This window comes from Pelodiscus sinensis, chromosome 11, assembly GCF_052426305.1.
Source record: "Pelodiscus sinensis isolate ZL-2025 chromosome 11, ASM5242630v1, whole genome shotgun sequence".
Lineage (NCBI taxonomy): Eukaryota > Metazoa > Chordata > Testudines > Trionychidae > Pelodiscus > Pelodiscus sinensis.
The window spans coordinates 41,856,619-41,876,040 of NC_143062.1; the positions used below are offsets into that span (position 1 = coordinate 41,856,619).

The 19,422-nt window shown below is 40.1% G+C and overlaps 1 protein-coding gene across 1 annotated transcript in view; it reads left to right on the forward strand.

Annotated features, from left to right (window-relative positions):
• EIF4E3 (eukaryotic translation initiation factor 4E family member 3) overlaps positions 1-17,445 on the forward strand; it is a 43,057-nt gene extending 25,612 nt beyond the window's left edge. The window contains exons 2-7 of the mRNA XM_075938642.2: positions 2,998-3,070; positions 5,655-5,749; positions 8,306-8,366; positions 12,817-12,883; positions 14,850-15,005; positions 16,046-17,445. Of these exons, the coding sequence (XP_075794757.1) occupies positions 2,998-3,070; positions 5,655-5,749; positions 8,306-8,366; positions 12,817-12,883; positions 14,850-15,005; positions 16,046-16,092 (499 nt within the window). The 3' untranslated portion in view covers positions 16,093-17,445. The remainder of the gene's footprint in view (positions 1-2,997; positions 3,071-5,654; positions 5,750-8,305; positions 8,367-12,816; positions 12,884-14,849; positions 15,006-16,045) is intronic.
• The last annotated feature ends 1,977 nt before the right edge of the window (positions 17,446-19,422 follow it).

Consider the following 19,422-nt stretch of genomic DNA (forward strand, 5'->3'; position numbering starts at 1 on the left):
CCATCAACACAATGCAATCTCTGTGCTATTATCATCAAGAAATAAATAGTTAAACATGTTGCTGCCTGCTCTACACTGAAGAAAAAAATAAGCAATTGTTCTATGCCGTTTTTTGTGTTCTTACAAAAACATTCAGCTTTGTAGCTTTTGGTTTGAAAAGAGAGACAAGATAGACACTCCCATAGAGCAGTAGGCTGCCTTTCTGCCTTCTGTGCACTAGAGGATTTTGCCGTTGCATGCATCTGTCATACTTGTAACGTATCGTTTGCACACACAGTTGTTTGCAGTTTTGCACAGCATTTGTGAGTTCTACCAGCAGTAGCAATATCAGAAAATACACACCTGCAATTTACTGATAATTTGTTTGTGTGTTTTGCACAGTTGCTACTGTCAGTGGAGCTGCACAGTAATAACTACAATATTACTTGTTCAGGCTCAGCTCACCACTCTTGTATCCTGGATTGGGCACAAAAACTATTAATGCTGAATTTGCATCATTGTAATTGATCCTCCTAATATGGGCCCACAGGGTGTATCTAGACTACAGGGCTTTTTCGAAAAAAGTGGCCTTTTTTCAAAAAAACTTCCCCTGCATCTAGACTGCTGCCGTGTTCTTTTGAAAGTAAATCGAAAGAACGTGGCAATTTTTTCGACCGCGGAAAACCTCGTTTTACGAGGAAGAATGCCTTTTTCAAGAGTGCTCTTTCGAATGCAAACTGCTTTTTCGAAAGAGAGCATCCAGATAGCGTGGGTGCTCTCCTTTGAAACAGTGGCTTGCTTTTTTGAAAGTACTGATTGTAGTGTAAATGCTCTTTTTCGAAAGAGGCTTGCAGTCTAAACGTAGCCACAGTCTCCTACTGTGCCCATTGACTCTTCCAGTCACTATCTCCTGATTTCCTGATTACTTGTTTGTTTCATGCTTCTGCAGTTTTCAGCATCTGAGCTTTTATAAGGTGAAATGCATGCAATCTTAAAGCTATTTTAGTGGAATAAAAATAGTATGGGATTTGCTTGGAGAGGTGAGAAGTATTCTTTCAGCTCCTCATCTGATGTAAATCAACATAGTTCCATTGACTTAAAGTGAGGCTACACCTGCTATCAGCTGACCTTTTCCCTATAGTCTCACTAAACAAACATAGTATCTTTACTGCTGCAATTGCTTTCAATAATGTAACCATATCTGTGATAGCAGTGTTGTAAACTTCAACACCTACAGGGCATAAATGTTTCACCTGCATGTTATACAGGGCTAGACAACTCTGGTATGAAAATGCTAGTGCTGGTCTTTGCCGCTACACCATCACCTTGTTGATGTTGGAGCTGTATGAGCATTAAGCCAGTGGTAGGAGAATTATCTGAAATTCCCAGTGTAGACACAGACTCAGTTCCCAAAAAGGACAACTAGAAAGCTGACCCTTTAGGGTTTATACATGCATAGGTACTTATGTACTGTATGCTTCTTAATGTCAACTCTGCTTGGTTTTCGCAGGGAGATTCTGCCATGTGTTTCTTTTCTTTATGTTTGTTTTACCTTTTGTTATTTGGTTGTGCACAATGGGGAGTGAATTTAAGTATCAAGGCTTTGGTGGAATACCAGCCTACTGTCAAATAATTAAGCATAAAGCTGCAAGATCCTTTGTAAATTTTCTGAAACTGCAACTGCTGGCATTGCAGCCAAAGAAGTGGGCCCAGGTCTATCAGTTTGATCTCTATGTAATCCAAGCCATTTTAAAAATGTGACATCTGACTAAAAGTGCTTCTGTTTCCCCTTAGAGAAGTTACAGTTAACAGTTGATAAAGCTAGCTGTTCCTTTTTAAAAGTCTGGTGTGGTTTGTTGTTTTTTAAAATTTCAGGTACTATATCAGTTATGAGACTTTATAGTATGTTGCCATCTAGTGGGGTGTGTGTGTAAATTAAAGGTGATTTAAAAAATGTTATTTTGAAGTGCATTACTAATACAGCTAAAACTCCTTAATAAGAGAACATAGCATGACATAAAATATTTAAAGTATTCAAAGATAAATCAGATATAAATCAAGTTGAAATTTAAAAACAGTAATCCTTGAAATTTGATTTAAAGGGACACTATCAGTACTCATGGTTCAAAATTTGGTCCAGATTATTTTCTTATTTCTGAGGACTCCTTTTGGTTACAGACAAATAGAAAACCCACTAACCTACTTTTTCCCTTTCTCAAAATCCATATCAGCAATTCAGCAAATGTGTGTAATTCCATAATCACAGACTAGTATACTTACATAATTAAAGTTTGTGGGCACTTTTAGAACAAGCAGATGTATCTTTGTTTAAAATACAGGTTGGACCTCTCTGGACCAGCACCTTTGGGACCTGACCAGTCCTGAATGCAGGAATTTACCAGACAAGAGGAGGCCACCTGCTACCAGCTCCCCAGACCACCTTTCCTCCCCGCTGCTGGCCCCAGCCACCCCCCTGCTGGGCTGCTGCAGCCCTAGCAGCCCGGACTGCCCCAGCCTCGCTATTAGAGATGCCGTGTCTCTGGCCCCACTACGGGGGCTGCCGCGTCTCTGGCTCCAACACCACTACCACAGCTGCCACAATTGCCACATCCCTGGCCCTGCTACTAGGGCTGCCATGACCCCTGCTGCGCTTCCGGTGCTCTGGCACCTGTTCCAGCCCCAGCCACTGGGGCTCCTAGCCAGGACTGCCTGGTCCGGGAACACCCCTGGTCCTGCTGAACCACAGATGTTACCGGATGAGGGAGTCCCAGTTTTGGGAGGTCCAACCTCTATTTAATGTACATTTTTAATAAGAATATACATATTTTGAAATACCCTTGGAACTCTCAAATTAAACTAAACATAAGAACGCTCAGCCTTTACTTTTAAAACTTTATAATAATTTTACTTGGAGTTGATAGTATAACTTGGAGACGTTTGTAAACATTTCAGCCATTTGCTAAGAATGAAATAATCATTTTTTGGATAAAGTATTTTAGTAACATAAACTTTTTTTAGGTCACTTCCGGGTACCACAGCAGCTGAATGTGCATCAAATCTTAAGAAGATCTATACAGTACAGACAGTACAGGTAAGATTAAAATAGAACTATAGAAATTGCTACACATGAGAAGTAACACTCAAGGAGTGAGATTATATTGACAGTCATGTGTCAGATGAGTAATTCTCATGCTTTCATCTCTCTGAAGTACAAAATAAATAAGTATCAGTTGATTATATATGATATTCCTTAGGCTTCCCTAAATACTCATTGGTAATATGTTTAGTTCTTGGATGATTTTTAAGGATTGTAAAGAGGTGAATTGCAGAATAATATGCTTGTTTTTGCCAAATACTCTGTCTTCCTAGAAGATTTCAGAGCCTCAGGCTGTACCTGTAAATTGGATCAAGAAACTTGATTTCCTTTAAGTGTTTGTCTGCCTTTTCTCCAGCTATTTTCAAATGTAATAAACTATTATATGAGCAACAGAGGATATAGTGAAACAGAAGTCTTCCTTTTAGTACCTACTCTGTGAGTAACTTTGTTTCTTGTGAGCTGATTTGTTATGTTAAGGCTTTGTCTCATTTGTCACTTGGAGCAAATGAGAGATTGTGCATAATATCATTCTCTGTTTTCCCTTTTACCTCTCATGTAACTTTGTATCTGCAAAACCACAGTGGCTAACACTTGCACTCTGTATTCTGAATGGAAATAAACTTATTAGGAGAGTAAATAGAGTAGTTTTGGAGCAGGCATGAAAAAGCTGTTGATGGGTTTTTCTTACATAATGTTAAAAGTCTGGATTTAATTCACAAAAAGCCAGGACATTCTCATTTGAGGCTAAACCTCTCTTGTGGAAATTTGAGAAATCTATGAACAGATTATGACTTCAGTTTGATACTGGAAACTCTGTGTATCTGACTGCAAACTCCTATTTGAATGTAGATTGTGTTCACCTTTTCTACTGTCCTTTGCCTACATATAGAAGTAACACCCACAGGATTGGGTAGGAGGAGTATACAGTCTAAACTCACCCAACTCTGAGGGTTTTTTTCTGTCAGGTTTTTTTATTGTTAGGTCTCATGGATTTAAGTAGTGGTATACAACTTTTAGCTGCTGGATAACAAAGTAGCTTTTAGATGGAATTACAGAGAGCCACAAAATCATATTATAATGTTGCAAAGTGTGTTTTGTAAAGTTGCACTAATACATGATTATGATGCACCATAATGATTTAATATCTTTAATATCTTTGCTGCTTTTTTTTAATGTATCTGCTGGGAAGGGAGGATCTCTTTGTTTTCCTCTTGTGCCTACTATCCCCTGCTTTCTTTCCACTCCATCTACTTGGTGTGTTTGGATCTCCCCAATCTTGCATTCCCATGGTATGGTATATTTTATTATAAGCAGTACTGTTTTTGCCTGCTGTCCAGACAAAATAAGTAGATCACCAATGAGGCGTGATGTTCGCAAGAGTTGTAATGTAATCTTGAGATACAAAATACCACATTGAGTGGTGTGATCTAAATCTCTAAACAGAAGAGCTAGAGGGTTACAGTTTCATGGTGTTGAACTAGTTAGTAAAAAGTGTTTGTCTCTTTTTAAAAAGCATGCTAAGAAAGTTTTATTCAAACTTCTCCAGTACTCCTTGCTCTCCACTTTCACCATCACAGAAACATGCATTTGCTAAGGAACAGCAGCTTCCTACTTGGCGTAGTTTTAGTGACTTGTCATTAAAAATATTACCTCTCCTGAATTATGTTCTCTTTAACAAAAAGCTAAAAGTGAAATTGTGACAAGAGCTTTAATTTGGAAGAACCCAAATACATCACAAGGATAAATGATAGCCAAGAGCGGTAGATTTGTAAACATTTTGGTAGTGCCCAGAAGGCTGAGAGCTCACATCCCTCCACCCACTTGCCTAGGGCTCTATGAGGGAGTTTGGGTGGGGGAGGGTTGCAGGTTCTGGGTCAGGCTTTGAGAGGGAATGTGGGCATGGGAGAGAGTGTAGGGTGCAGGCTCTGGGCTGGGTGCTGGGTGCAGGCTCTGGGCAGGGGCAAGGAGTGGCGTTGCAGCAGGGGATTAGGAGGGCATGCTCTGGGGAAAAGGGAATAAGCTTGTGGGAGGAATGTGATGGGTATGTGAGGGGTGAAGGGTGCGAGGTGTGGTACTTATCTGGGGCCCTATTGGCAACAGTTTCCAGGTGGGTGAGGGTCTAGGTGTCTCTGGTTGCTGCTTCCCTCAGCACTATTCCCACCTCTCCCATTGGCCACAGGGCACTCAGGTCAGGAGCAGCAGACAGGCACACACGCCCCCTTGCCCAGGGGCCGCAGGAATGTGCTGGCAGCCACACAGAGCAGAAGGACAGAAGCTGCTCTAGCCTCACTGTGCTGCCAGTGGTGGTGGCAGGGACCTCCTGGCCCTTTTAAATCACCTGGGGACAGCAACCACCTGGGGGAAAGATCCGGCCCCGAACTTTGCTGGAGCAGGGCACTTGTCCCAAAAATATTCCTGGAGCCTGAGCACCAAGGTCCCATAAAACTAACTGCCTTGATGACAGCTTTTTGTGAGCAAGAATCTTCACAATTTTATGAAGCATAAACAGAGCAAGTAAGTTTGTATATAGTTCGCTGTCATACATGAAATGATACTAGAAGCTTTTTTTTCTTTACAGATTTTCTGGAGTGTCTATAATAATATTCCTCCTGTGACAAATTTGCCTCTGAGATGCAGTTACCATTTAATGCGGGGAGAAAGACGGCCCCTTTGGTAAGTATCTTATCATTATAAACTCCTGGGGATAAAGACACTTCTGTCATTATATAAATAGTAAATTATGGGTTAATGGAAGGAGGAAAGAGTTGCATGTCTGTACTGTTCTGCCATTAATTAGTTTGTGATAAGTGACTTTTATACATCACCAAAGATCTTGTTCAGCTTAAAAGCTAATTATTTGAAATTGAGCATTTATTAAAACTTAGCGTTGGGAAATATGTGCTACAAATTAATTGTCTAGATTTGATTATCCATGTGAATGATAAGAAATCCTGAATTGAACGTGCGTCTTGATTAAAGTCAAGAATATGAAGAAAAAACTTTACAGTATAGTAAACATTTATTTTGATTAATAGTATTTGAATTATTTTTTAATTTACTGACTTTTATTTTCTCTCCAGACAAAATAGTGGCATGCTAATGCGTGTGATAAATACTCATTGGTAATACTCTCTGTGCCAAGAATCTCCATATATGCACAAGTATATACATATCTGTAGACATACACACATTCATATAGGCTTACATCAGAAAAAACAATCATGTTTTGTAACAGTACATTGCAGCTCATTCCAGTTTGATAACCTATTGTTCATAGAATGGAAACTCAGAACTATAAGCCATCTTTTTTTTTTATAAACTGAGTTTAATTTCTCTTCCATTTACATTGTTCATGGACATTTTGGTGAGCTAGATTAGGAACCTTCTGAGTACACCTGCTATGTTTTTGTATGTTTTCTTATTAGTGTGTCTTGTGATCAAATTACATTTCTTTATATGTTAACATTAGACCATAAAATGTTTTGCTGAATGTCAGCTAACTACTTTAGGTTCAGGTGACTAACAAGTAAGTACTCTTTAAGTATCTTTTAAAAGATATTACTGCTCTGTATGTTAAATTGGTTTTAAGTAAATGTCAACACTGAGATATGTATACACCAGTCTTAGTATCTTCACTGATGGTGTCAAAGGATAAGTGAGAGAACTTTTTGTGTGTGTTCTTCTCTATTTTTAGTTTTGATTTGGTCAGTGCTTTTGAGGGCGGTGCACTTCAAAGACCTCTGAAGATGATGCAGGTCTATTTTAAAACTCCTCAGTCAAAGAAATTCAGTGTGCTGTATTTAAGGAAAGGAATGTGCAATGTTGGTTTCATCACTAAGTCACTTGTCTTAGTGATTATTAATAAATTGTTGCACAGGAAGCCAGGATCTTGTTGAGATTCTCAGATTAGCTAGGGTTTAAAGGGTGTTTTTGGCTAATTACGGCCATGTTTTTATAAACATAATCTGTTTTTATTGGTGTTTAAAAATGTGCTGTCCTTGATCTATCTTCTTCCACAACATTGCCTCCCACCTACCATTTATGGGAGCTCATTGAGGCTGGGGAATTTTTAGAGGCAGCAAACAGTTTTCAGAAGTTCAGACATCGTACATTGAACCTATTAGCGTACACCTTTTAAAAAACTGGTTCTTAAACTTTTTATTTGGTGGAGCCATGAGTGAAAAGAAAACACTATTTACACATTAACTGCAACAGACTGCATTGGAAAAGGCTGTATATAAAAGCATTATGAAGAATGATTTCAGAGTGGTATTACCCTTAACTCCTTAACTCCAGATCATTTGATTTTTTGGAAGGATAATTAATTCCCAGTGATTGTAGAACTTAACTGAAATATGTACAGGCTTCTGTGTTCCTTTGCAAGAACCTCAGAAGAAATGAGCTGCTGACATATGAGGTTACTGCAATAAGCCATGTCATGTTTTGTGGACAGGTGCTCTCTGAGAATTTGCTGCCATTTCAAAGATGCCCTGTGATCATGGAAAAGAGAATTAACACAAATAACATAGGAGAGAGACTGTATGTCAACTAGGGATGTTAGAGTGTAGTCGTTTACACAATTAACCGATAACCCCAGGCTTACCAGTTAATCCTAATGACTACATACACAGCCCACCCCCCTTTGCTGCCTCTGTATCAGAGGCAACAACAGCAGGGGAGGAGGGGGAATCAGAAACTGGTGCCCATGGGGAGCCAGCTTTTAAGCTGGCTCCCAGTTTGTGCTGACTCCTGCAGAGCTGCCTGACCCCTCTTTCCCCATGCTGCTGCCTCTGATAGAGAGGCAGCAACATAGGAGGTAGGGACAGGCGGGAGCCAGTACAAGTGGGAAGTGGCGTTCAAGCTTGTTCCCGTGTGTATAGGCTCCCATGGAGCCGCCTCCCCCTTGCACTGCTGCCTCTCCCATCTGTCCTCCCACATGTAAATGTATAACCCGCTAAAAAATTCAACGGTTATATGTTTACACAAATACATGTTAGTTAACATCTCTAATATTGACAGGTGTGCTTCACATGAACAGTGAATGATTTCTCTCTGCTGTCAGCCTTGTTACCAAGATTTAGTACTTACATTTCAAATGGAATCTTCCTGGAAAATTAACCCCATAAATAAATTTAAATTTGTATCATACTATGAAAAGTACACTGTATGCAACTTACCTACCTGTGGATTTGAATGTTTTGTTTTCTTTGATATATTTCCCTCAACCAGGGAAGAGGAAAGCAATGCCAAAGGAGGTGTATGGAAAATGAAGGTCCCTAAAGAAAGTACAGTATGTAATGTCAATTTCTATCTGGAAATGACTGATCAGGGTTTCGGCTTAATCTTCACATATAAAATGATGACATTTTTCTTTAAAAAATTCCTTTTGTGAAGTTCTTAGTTTGGTTGTTGAACTGTGTTGCATGATGTCAGTACACCATTATAAAGTCTAACACCTTTTATTTTAAGAAAATGAGAAAATGTGTTGCAGCAGATAAATCAGTACTTGACTTTTTGCTCATAACATTTATGTGACAATCTTTAAACAAAAGCTATAGGTAAATATTTCATACAGCATCTCCATTTGGCTGGCATAGGATTTGGTAAATTTTAACTTCCCTCTCAAGACTTGCTTTATTCACTTACAGATACACAAGATAAAATATAATAATGGTCACTGTGATTGAAAATTAATAGTTAATTATAGCTGGAGCAGCAATGATGTTCTCCAAGAACCTGTCCTCAATTCAGAACTAACCAGTCCTACAAAACTCACATGTGAGTAGCCCCATTGAAGGGAACTCAGTAGAACTAGTCATGCACAACAATATTAATTTTCATTAAGTGTTTTAGGAGTAGGGCCGAAATCAAAGGTGTGGAACCTTTTTTCCTATCAGGAGCCACTGACCTCTAGAAAAAAATCAGTCTAGGGTCACCCACAGCCCGCAGGGAGGCGGGGAGCAGGCGGAGGGTTAGGGCTTTCCTTAGGCTCTGGCATGGTGCCAAAAAGGAGGGGTTCAGGAAGTAGGAGGGGGCTCAAGCCTGGAGCAGATTATTGGGGTGAGGACTCTGGGGTGGGTCTGAGGATAAGGGGTTTGGTGTGTAGGAGGGGGCTTTCGGCTGGGGTTGTGGGATTTGGACTGCAGGAATGGGCTCAGGTCTGGGGATTTGAGTTGGGGATGCAGGGTCTGAGCAGGAATTAGGGTACGGGAGCAGGCTCAGGATAGGGACAAAGGGTGGGAGTGTAGGCTTTGAGAGCAAGTTTGGATTCAGGCGGGGCTTAGGACTGGGGCAGAAGGTTGGGTTGTGGGAGGGAGTTTAGCTCTAGGGTGGGGCAGGGGTTGAGGTGCAGGAGGGGGCACAGGGCACTTACCTCAGGCAGCTCCCAATCTGTAGCACAGTGGAGTTAATGCAGGCTCCCTGCCTGCCCTGGCCCCATGCTGCTCCCAGAAGCAACCAGGGGTGGGGGGGCCAGTGGTTCCATGTGCTGCATTCGCCTGCAGGCGCTGCCCCCACAGTTTCATTGGCTGTGGTTCCTGACCAGTAGGAGTTGCAGGGGCAGTGCCTGCAGGGAGGGACAGCACATGGAGCTTCCCTGATAACCACAAGCAGCTCACAGCTCCAGCCCACCTCCCCACTGGGACTCCCCCATAGTCTCCCCTCCCCCGCGCTGCTGCCTCTAATAGATCACACTGTGCCTGTCACTAGCTAGTCATGTTCTTCACTGCCGTAAGTTCTAAAATGTACTGCATAATAACAGTTTAAAAGGGTGGAAAATCACTCCAACAATTTCTGTTTCAGCATTGCTGAAATACCTTTTGCTTTCTATGTGTAGAAGGTTAGGGCCCTATTTTGCACGAACACGTATAATTTCTCATATGAGTTGTCCCTGTGAAAATAGGGGAATCAGCCTGAGATTCAAGCCCATAGGAGCAGCTGCAGAAGCCTGCAAAGCAGGGACCTTTGGACAGTCTGTGACCTTTCAGTTCCCTGTGCTGATTGGCTGTTTGCTCCAGCCTTCATTCCACTGATGTCTTCACCTCAGCTTCACTCCATACCTGATCCCCTACCCTCTCCTCACTTCTTCATTGTCACCTTTCCCTTCATTTTTCCCCACTTATCTGGTCCCCTTTTAATTCCAGCCAAAAATATAATTATAGAATTGGCATGATGTTTGCTGACTCGCAGCTCCATAGTGGATTAGAATGTTCAGAAACAAAGTGAAATTTTGCTTGGCTCATCGTATTTGTGCTTTTTGGATTTAACTTTATTTTGTTTTAATTTCTTAACCATTTTAATAGTACCTAAAAATACAACTATATTGAAAAAGTGAGGCCATGGTTTGTTCCAAGCAGTATATACAAAAGTCATTATGGCTGTATAGAAAAACATAGATGTTGCCATATGGTCCAGAAATATGATTATTTCCCTGTAAGCACACATGTTGGAGTATGTTATTGAACGTATTAGCCCAGAGTTGCTTATGAATTATCAACATCAGGGTTCCAAGTTTTGAATTCTCCTTTGGCTTACATAGTAACAAATGTCAAAAATGTCAAAAAGGAAATAACAGTATCATCAGACTAACATAACCAAAGACAACTGTGTGATAGACTTATTTCCTGTTTTAATTATCTAGTTATCATTTGAATTTGTTGAAAAAAAAATTTCATAGTCAAAAGGAAAATCAAGACATGATATTTAAATACAAATTTTCTAGTACAGGTTGGCTCTTAAAATGAACGGTACTTATTTTTTGATAGAACAAGTGGTCACAAATGCCATTTAGTGATCTTTTATATTGCATAAGCAGGAGGAATACTTCAGAGAAATCTACATTTGTACTTTACATTAGCCTACTTAGGTCAGGTTCCAGACACGAATTTAAGGAAAGTAAATTTATGCTTAAACATTTATTAGAAGAATTTCAAGTTATGCTACTGTAAAAGCTATTTTATGTTTAGCTAGAAGCCATCTTGTATATCAGAAACCATTTCAGCTTTTCTCTCAAGCACGTAGACCAGAGTGAACTTTCTGTCACCCCGTGAGAAGAGGCCTACAGGATGGGCTATTGGTATGTGTTAATTGAGCTGGTTGGGACAGGAGATGTACTCCCTCATACCTGTCCGCCATCTTGTTGATAAGGCTTTGTTTTTCCAAATTTAATTGAGGATTTCTGTAATTGGATGCCCTGACGTCAGACTCTTTGGCAAAGGATATAAAGATACTAGGATTGATTGTGCAAAAGCGACGAGGAGTCCTGTGGCACCTTATAGACTAACCGACCGCTATACTTACCTGCATGCCTCCAGTTTCCATCCCGGACACGCCACACGATCCATTGTTTACAGCCAAGCACTGAGGTACAACCGCATATGCTCCAACCCCTCAGACAGAGACCTACACCTACAAGATCTTCAACAAGCATTCTGTAAACTGCGATACCCACACGAGGAAGTGAGAAGACAGATTGACAGAGCCAGACGTGTACCCAGAAGCCTCCTGCTACGGGACAAGCCCAAGAAAGAAACCAACAGAACACCACTGGCCATCACCTACAGTCCCCAGCTAAAACCTCTCCAACGCATCATTAGTGATCTACAACCCATCCTGGACAATGATCCCTCGCTTTCACAGGCCTTGGGATGTAGGCCGGTCCTTGCCCACAGACAACCTGCCAACCTGAAGCATATTCTCACCAGCAACTACACACCGCACCATAATAACTCGAACTCAGGAACCAATCCTTGCAACAAACCTCGGTGCCAACTCTGCCCACATATATACACCAGCAACACCATCACAGGACCTAACCAGATCAGCCATACTGTCACTGGTACATTCTCCTGCACATCCACCAACGTAATATATGCCATCATGTGCCAACAATGCCCCACTGCTATATACATCGGCCAAACAGGACAGTCCCTACGTAAAAGAATCAATGGACACAAATCTGATATTAGGAATGGCAACATACAAAAACCTGTAGGGGAACACTTCAATCTTCCTGGACACACAATTGCAGATCTAAAAGTAGCCATCCTGCAGCAAAAAAACTTCAGGACCAGACTTCAAAGAGAAACTGCTGAGCTACAGTTCATCTTTAAGTTTGACACAATCAACTCTGGATTAAACAAAGACTGTGAATGGCTTGCTAACTACAAAAGCAGCTTCTGCTCTCTTGGAATTCACACCTCCAGATCAGCTGCTAGAAGTGGGCCTCATCCTCCTTGATTGGATCCACCTCGTCATCTCCAGCCTGATCCTGGCCTGCATATTTATTCCTGCCTCTGGAAATTTCCACTACATGCATCTGACGAAGTGGGTCTTTGCCCATGAAAGCTTATGCTCCTACACTTCAGTTAGTCTATAAGGTGCCACAGGACTCCTCGTCGCTTTTGCAGATTCAGACTAACACGGCTACCCCTAGGATTGATTGTATTAGCAGCCTTACTGGGCCCGGCTCTGCTGTGACCACGTTTGGCTCATGCTGTGCTTTATTAATTAATAAAGCTGTTTGTTAGCTGCCTAAACACAGAGGAGCTTGTTTTTGCTTCGACACTACTTATTATAAGTATTATAAATTCTTGCCCCAACTCTTTGTGGAAGAAAGGAATAGTGTAACATAAGATGCACTTATAACACACAACTTCAGAAACTGCACTCAAGACTGAACAAGAAAACCTAACATGTACGTGGAAAGATCCTAGAATGGTAACTGATTTTTTTCTTCTTAGTCTGCGGTTTGGAAAGAGTTACTGCTGGCAACTATTGGGGAACAGTTTACAGATTGCTCTACAGCAGGTAAAGAGATCTTGTTTTTACAGTGCTTTCTGTGTATTTATTTAGATTTATTTTAAGCCCCTGTTCCAAGCACTAGGTTCTTGTTCTAAAAAAACCTTCTGACACTTAAAACTTGTGTGTCAGAATATTAGCATACCTGTTCTCTCTGTCAAGGGCACAGGTCAAAGAGACAAACAGGGTTTCCTGGCTTGTTATGTGGGATAGAGTTAGCTCTAGATCAAGGTTCTTAACGTTTTTCTTTCTGAGCCCCCTCCCCCAACGTGCTATAAAAATTCCAGGGCCCAATGGGTGGGAAATACGAGGACTTTGGGCTTCAGCTGTGGAGATGGGAGAAGATCATGGGGCTGAGGGTTTGGGGCTTCTGTCCCAGAGGCTGAAACTTCCCTTCCCACCTCGCTGAGAACTTCTGTTTGATATGATTGTTCTACCTGCCTCCAATGGCCCAGCTTGAATCCCTAGGAGAATGCCAAGTGTTCTACAGGTAAAATATCTGTATATCAGCAGTGTTGTAATGGCTTAATGCTAATTCCATAGTGCTAGGATTCTGGACGTCTCAGCACGAGTCCATTTGCTTGTTATGGGGTGTTTTGTACCATTACTGCTGTGAATCTATCTTGGGCATTATATGTCCCCCATTACTGCAATACCTGTATATCCCACAATCTTCAGTGTATTTATCTTTGCAGCACTTTGTGGGATGAAGAAGTACTGTTTTCCAATTTAACAGTTAGGAAATGGAGACACAGATAGGTTAAATGATTTGCCCAGGGTCACAAAGGTATTCTGTAACAGAACTGAGAATGAATTGGAATCTGCTGAATGATCACAGTGGACCTGCAGTGGACCACCCTTCTTCTCATTTCATTATACCACTTGAATCACATTAGTTGTTAGTGTTAATTTTACACAAAATGTACTTGAAATATGTCGCCTGTTAAGTGGAACCACTAAATTCAGAAACACAATAGGTGATATTGTTTAGATGCAATAATTTAATGACAGTATTTTTCAGCAAGGGTTTGTTGAGGTAGTATGATAGGTAATCTACTTCTCTGATTAACTTCCATGCGTTTTAGCAGCCTAGGAAACAGAAACAGATGCCCCTCATCTTTTCACAATAAAAAACATTAAATCTGTCCCTGCTCATTCCTCCTTATGGAGAGTTGAACTGACGTCAGGAAGTAAAAAAGCATGTGTGCCCTGTACACTTAATTGTCTATGCAGAATTCTGTTCCAATCTCAGTGATTCAGCAGTAGACAAAGGACTCCTGGATACTTGTAGCAACAGTGTGAAACTCACCATAGTCTTGTTAATTTCATTCTGCTGCTTGAGAAAACAGTAGCAACTAGGGATATTAAAAAGCTTTTGTGAAAATGTCAGCAGTGACATGTTTACATGCAGGGGAGTTGCATGGGAGAGTGGGGGGAGGCAACTCCACAGGAGCCAGTGCACACAGGGAGTTGGCATAAAAGCTGGCTCCCTGCACACATCAGCTCCCACCTGTCCCCCGTGCACATTAACTGATGAGCCCATGCTTATCTGTTAACCATGTAAACTGTAACACTCTCACACCCCTAGTAGCAGCCCAGTAATAAAGCTAAACATTCTGGAGAGATTACTGTTTGTCTCCTTCACACTTCGAAAAATAAAATTTCACTCAGAGTGGTGACAGATTTCCCAGTCCCTCAGTTCCTTATATTACCATAACACAGAATTAAAGCCATAGCTATCAATTGTGTATGAACTGCCAATTCGCTTCAAGGCACTATTTACAACAACTGCTGCAACTAAACACACACATGGTTTCTATTCTGGTATTCTCCTCATTCTAGACTGCCCTGTTTCATTTCTTCATGTTTGTTTTGTTTTTGTACAAAATGTTCCACAATAGCATAACTAGCCTGTATAGACTCGTCTCCCTTTTAAAGAATGGATTATTTCTTCAACACTTCTTCCTCTACACAGATGACGAAGTAATAGGGGTTAGTGTCAGTGTTCGTGACCGTGAAGATGTTGTTCAAGTCTGGAATGTGAATGCATCTTTAGCAAGTGAAGCAACTGTTTTAGAAAAGATCTATGAACTTCTGCCACACACGTCCTTTAAAGCAGTGTTTTATAAGCGTAAGTATCTTGTCAATTTATTTCCTCCTACCAGGATTTCCAGTTTTATAGAGAGGGTGATCATAGATGAGCTGTATGCTTTAGGATAACCTTGTTAAGTGACTGACTGAACTTTTAGCATTCAGAAATGTAGTATCATAGCATAAGAATTTTTACTTTCTAACTATTGGAGCTTTTTTCTCTGTACAAAATAGTGCAGGTGTTTTTCATAGTTAGGTGTTAACAAACTGGTTTGTGAGATTCACAAAGCTATATTGCCTGCAGATGAAATAATAAAAGAACTCATTGTTCATTAATGAGTTTATTGGTATTGTAGCAGTACAATAAAGATCTGGAGGGGTTCCACTGGGCTAAGCTCTATATAAACACACTAGTAAAAATGGTTGTTGTCTTTTCCTGTCCCTCCTGACCACTCACCTTTATTATTGATTTTTCCTGTTGTTTTCATCTTAATTTAGACTAAAATTAAGGTCAGGCAGGGACTCTGGGTGAAATTCTTGTCTTTGTTGAAGTTAGTGGAGCCAGGATTTCAGCCTCTGTCTCTGCTTCTTTAATTCAAAGTGTACATGAAGGTGCTGGACTGAGAAGAACAGAATAGGGGAATCCTCCAGGGATCTGAGCCAAAGCCCATAGAAGTCAATGGGTGTTTTTTGGATTAAGCGGCAGCGCAAAATCTGAAATTTACTCAGGACTTGACATAGCAGCTTGAATCCATTGAAGTAAGGCTTGCAGGGTTAGGACCATAAGTACAGTAATGCTAGATCTTGTATTATGCCTTAAATGTACAGGCATTTGCAACAAAAAGGTTTATTTAGAGTGAAGTTAATTCTGAAAGTAGTGGTAATTTTTTATTCTATTGAATGCCTTCACTAAAACATACTGTTTCTTGCTAACAGTAGGAGAATCCATAGGAATATTTTTATCCATCAAAATATACCTCCGTCCCCAAATCTCCATCCCTTAGCATTGTTTTTACTTAGTTCTTGTTCATATAATTAATTTAAAAGTTGATTTTTCTTCTCTCTCCCCACCCCACTTAGCCCACAGAGAGCATCATGCTTTTGAAGGTAGACGTGGAAAACATTAATAATACCCTGCACAAAACTCATACTTTGTAGCCTAAGTTTTGGACATGGCCTGAGCAGAGAGATGGAGGAGCAGAAGCCTTGCAGAAGCACCACATCTGCTTGTCATTTTCAGTTTGTTTCTAATGCTTTCAAATTGAGCCATTATCACTCAAAATGAGGAAGGTGGTTGCCTTTATTACTAAACATGGTGCTCCTTACTTTTTAGGCTTTCTACATTCTCTGTTTAGTTTCCTTGTTGGAAAAAATAATTAGCCATTTGTTTTTCTTTTATTCAGACTGAATTTGTATTTCTTTTGTTAAACATAGAAGACTCTTTTAAAGTAGGTGTACTGTACTTAGTAAAATGCAAAGATGCACAAACATGATATGCTGCTTTTTCTAGATTTGCTGTACATAGAAGAATACTTGCTTGGTGAAACATGTGTTTTCAATTTTTGTTTTGAAACATTCCTATCATGTTAAGATTTACTCACTGTCTTTGTCCCAAGAGAGAGAAATTGCACTGCATTATTCTAATATAAAGTCATCTGGTCTTGCACTGAGAATAGCACACATACTGTAAAAATAAATAATAATCACTGAATGAGACCCTCCAAACAAAGAACACATTTGTATTGGGACGGACTTAAATTCTGTGAGTTGTTGTAAACCAGTGTTTCATTTATGCAGTCTCAAAACAACACATTCAGCAGAAAATGAGAGATCTTTCAATAAGTGGTAGTTTTGTATGCTTTCTTGTGAAGCTTTTTGGTGCACTCATTACAAAAATATTTCCCAACTCAATTCTAGCACATTTTACTAAATGGATCCTTCCCTCTCCTTGTTTTAATCATATTGGGCTTCTGCCCATACCCATGAAGATTAGTACCAAACTCCTGTTGGCTTCTGTACAAGAAGATAGCCCCCATCATATTTAGTTTCAAGTAGTGGCAGCATCTTCAGTGAGGTAGGTTTTAGTTTAGAAAAATGAAGTTAATATTTTACGGCATGACTCTGAATATTTACAGTGTTAACCTCCCAGTGTGTTTTGTCTCTATTGAAAATTGGAGGGTTCACTATGCTTTATTATAGTACCAAAGATTTATTGAGTTAGTTCTTTTTACTAAAGGAAGCTACAAAGTAGAAATGAATGTATACTCCACTGAGTATTCCGGGGTTGATGTGTTTTTTGGACAGTGTTCAGATTGCACTGATTTTCACATATTTAGTATATTAAGAGGGCAACCATTGGAATGAAATACATTTATGAATTAAAATTCCCTTTTCATTTTTTACAACTTCATCTGTATTTATGAATTATAATTGTGCAGTTTGTGAGGATTATTAATTAAACAAATTTTTCTAAAATCAAATGACTTGCTTCAATAATTGCTTTCTGAAATTGTGTTACTAGAACTGCTTTCTTAAACCTAGATATGTTTGGATGAAAATTAGTCTGCAAGAAACTTATATATATAATCCTGAATATATATAAAAATATTTATTTTTAAAAATTCAAATATATTTTTGTTAAGGTGTGAAGAAAGGGCATATTTGATTCATCTTTATTAGAACTGCCTTTTGTGCGTTTTCAGTAGCAAATCTGATTTAGGATTTATTTTTATTTTGAAAGACTTCCATTTCTTTATGTGTCATATTAAAGTTTACATGTAGTTTGATGTTCTGAAATAAAAGCAGAGAGACTTTATGCTCATCTTAATGACTTGATATTTTACAGTTAACATTGTTTCAGTGTCACAGAGCATGAAATTTACTAGTTATTGTTGGTTGTCTAAATGAGCTTTAAAACCTGTGCTATTCTAAAGTCTAGTCACAAATTGCAAGGATTTCCTTTCATTATTTTAAATTAGGAACATAGCCTCCCTTGGTTACCCCAGAAAAATTTATTTCAGAAATTTTAAAATTAAATATTTAACTTAGAATAGACTACAAACTAAAGAAGCTGTTATTTCTAAAATTTCTTGATAACACACTAACTATAAAAAGGAGAATGTCTAGTAGAAATGTAAAGATATACTTTATGTCCCTGGTGACCTGCATCTTGCTTATTTTCTTAGGCCCAGATTCAGCAAAACACTTCGCTTAACTGCCTTACTGAATAGGGATTGATTTATTCACATGCTTATAGGGCCTTGTGCTATACTACAAGGCCTATGCTACGAGAGGGAACAGTGTTCTCTTTTTCCCCCAAGAAATGAATAGTATCAGGACCCAGAAAGCCCAGAGCTCTTGATTCTGCACAAGCTGATGAATGTAGATTTGCAAAACGTGGATAACCAAAACAAAACAAAACCAAACCCTCTAGCTCTACATTGTGGAGTTGCAAATCAGTTTCAGGCCTTGTCTAGATTACCAAGGGCCATCAACCTAGATTACACAACTTCACGTAGCTGAAGTTCATGTATTTAGATCTGCTTACTGCATTATCGGCGCCACTGTTAAGTCAACAGCTGACGCTCCCTTGTCAACTCTGTTTACTCTTCTCATTTTGGTGGAGTACTGAAGTCAATGGAGAGCACTTGGTGATCACAATTTATCGCATCTTTACTGTCCAAGTGTCCAGATTGCACAGGATTATGAAGTTAGTGAAGGTATTTGTTTTACAATGTTTAATCCTCAACATCTGCTAGTTGTGAGTTTGCACTAAGTGCTAGCAGCAAACGCAAGGAGATACCACTGGCTCTCTGGAACCTCAGAATATGGTGTGGTCGGGGAGTGGAGAATTTGGCTCCAGGCACACAAATGGTTTGTTTAGTTTCTGTTAAGGAGTTCTGTCAATTCCAGCTTCCAGAGTGCAGGTCACCTGTGTAGCTCCCTGGGGAGGACTGTTTTTGCAGTTTCTGGGTCAAGGAAAATGCACTGGCTGGCACCTCTTCCTGATCCTACATGGGACAATGAGTACTTTCTCACAAAAGAACCATTCATTTTGAGATGGTCTGGGAACCAGCTTGGGGTGGGAGCAGGCAACCAAGAAAATTGTTGGTGCGCCCTTGTGGCAGATGCCAAGTGCAGGTACTCCATAAGGAAAGCATGCAAGGAACAGATAAATGGCCTGGTAAAGGACTTAAAAGGAGGCACTGGCTAAAGGAACAGCACAGGGGAGGGGATTGGGGATTTGGGGATTCCTTTGGTATGACAGGGAGCCAAAATCTTCCCCCTTCTCATAGCCCACCTTAACCCTCCTATGAGTGTGGTGGATGTTATAGTCCCAGACATGGGTTGGCTGGGGGACCTGGATGGAAATCAAAGGCCGCTGGCAGAGCGCCAAATAATGATTTAAAGAAACATGGATTGACCTTCACTGTACAGTTCATCGGCTGGGTAGTCCC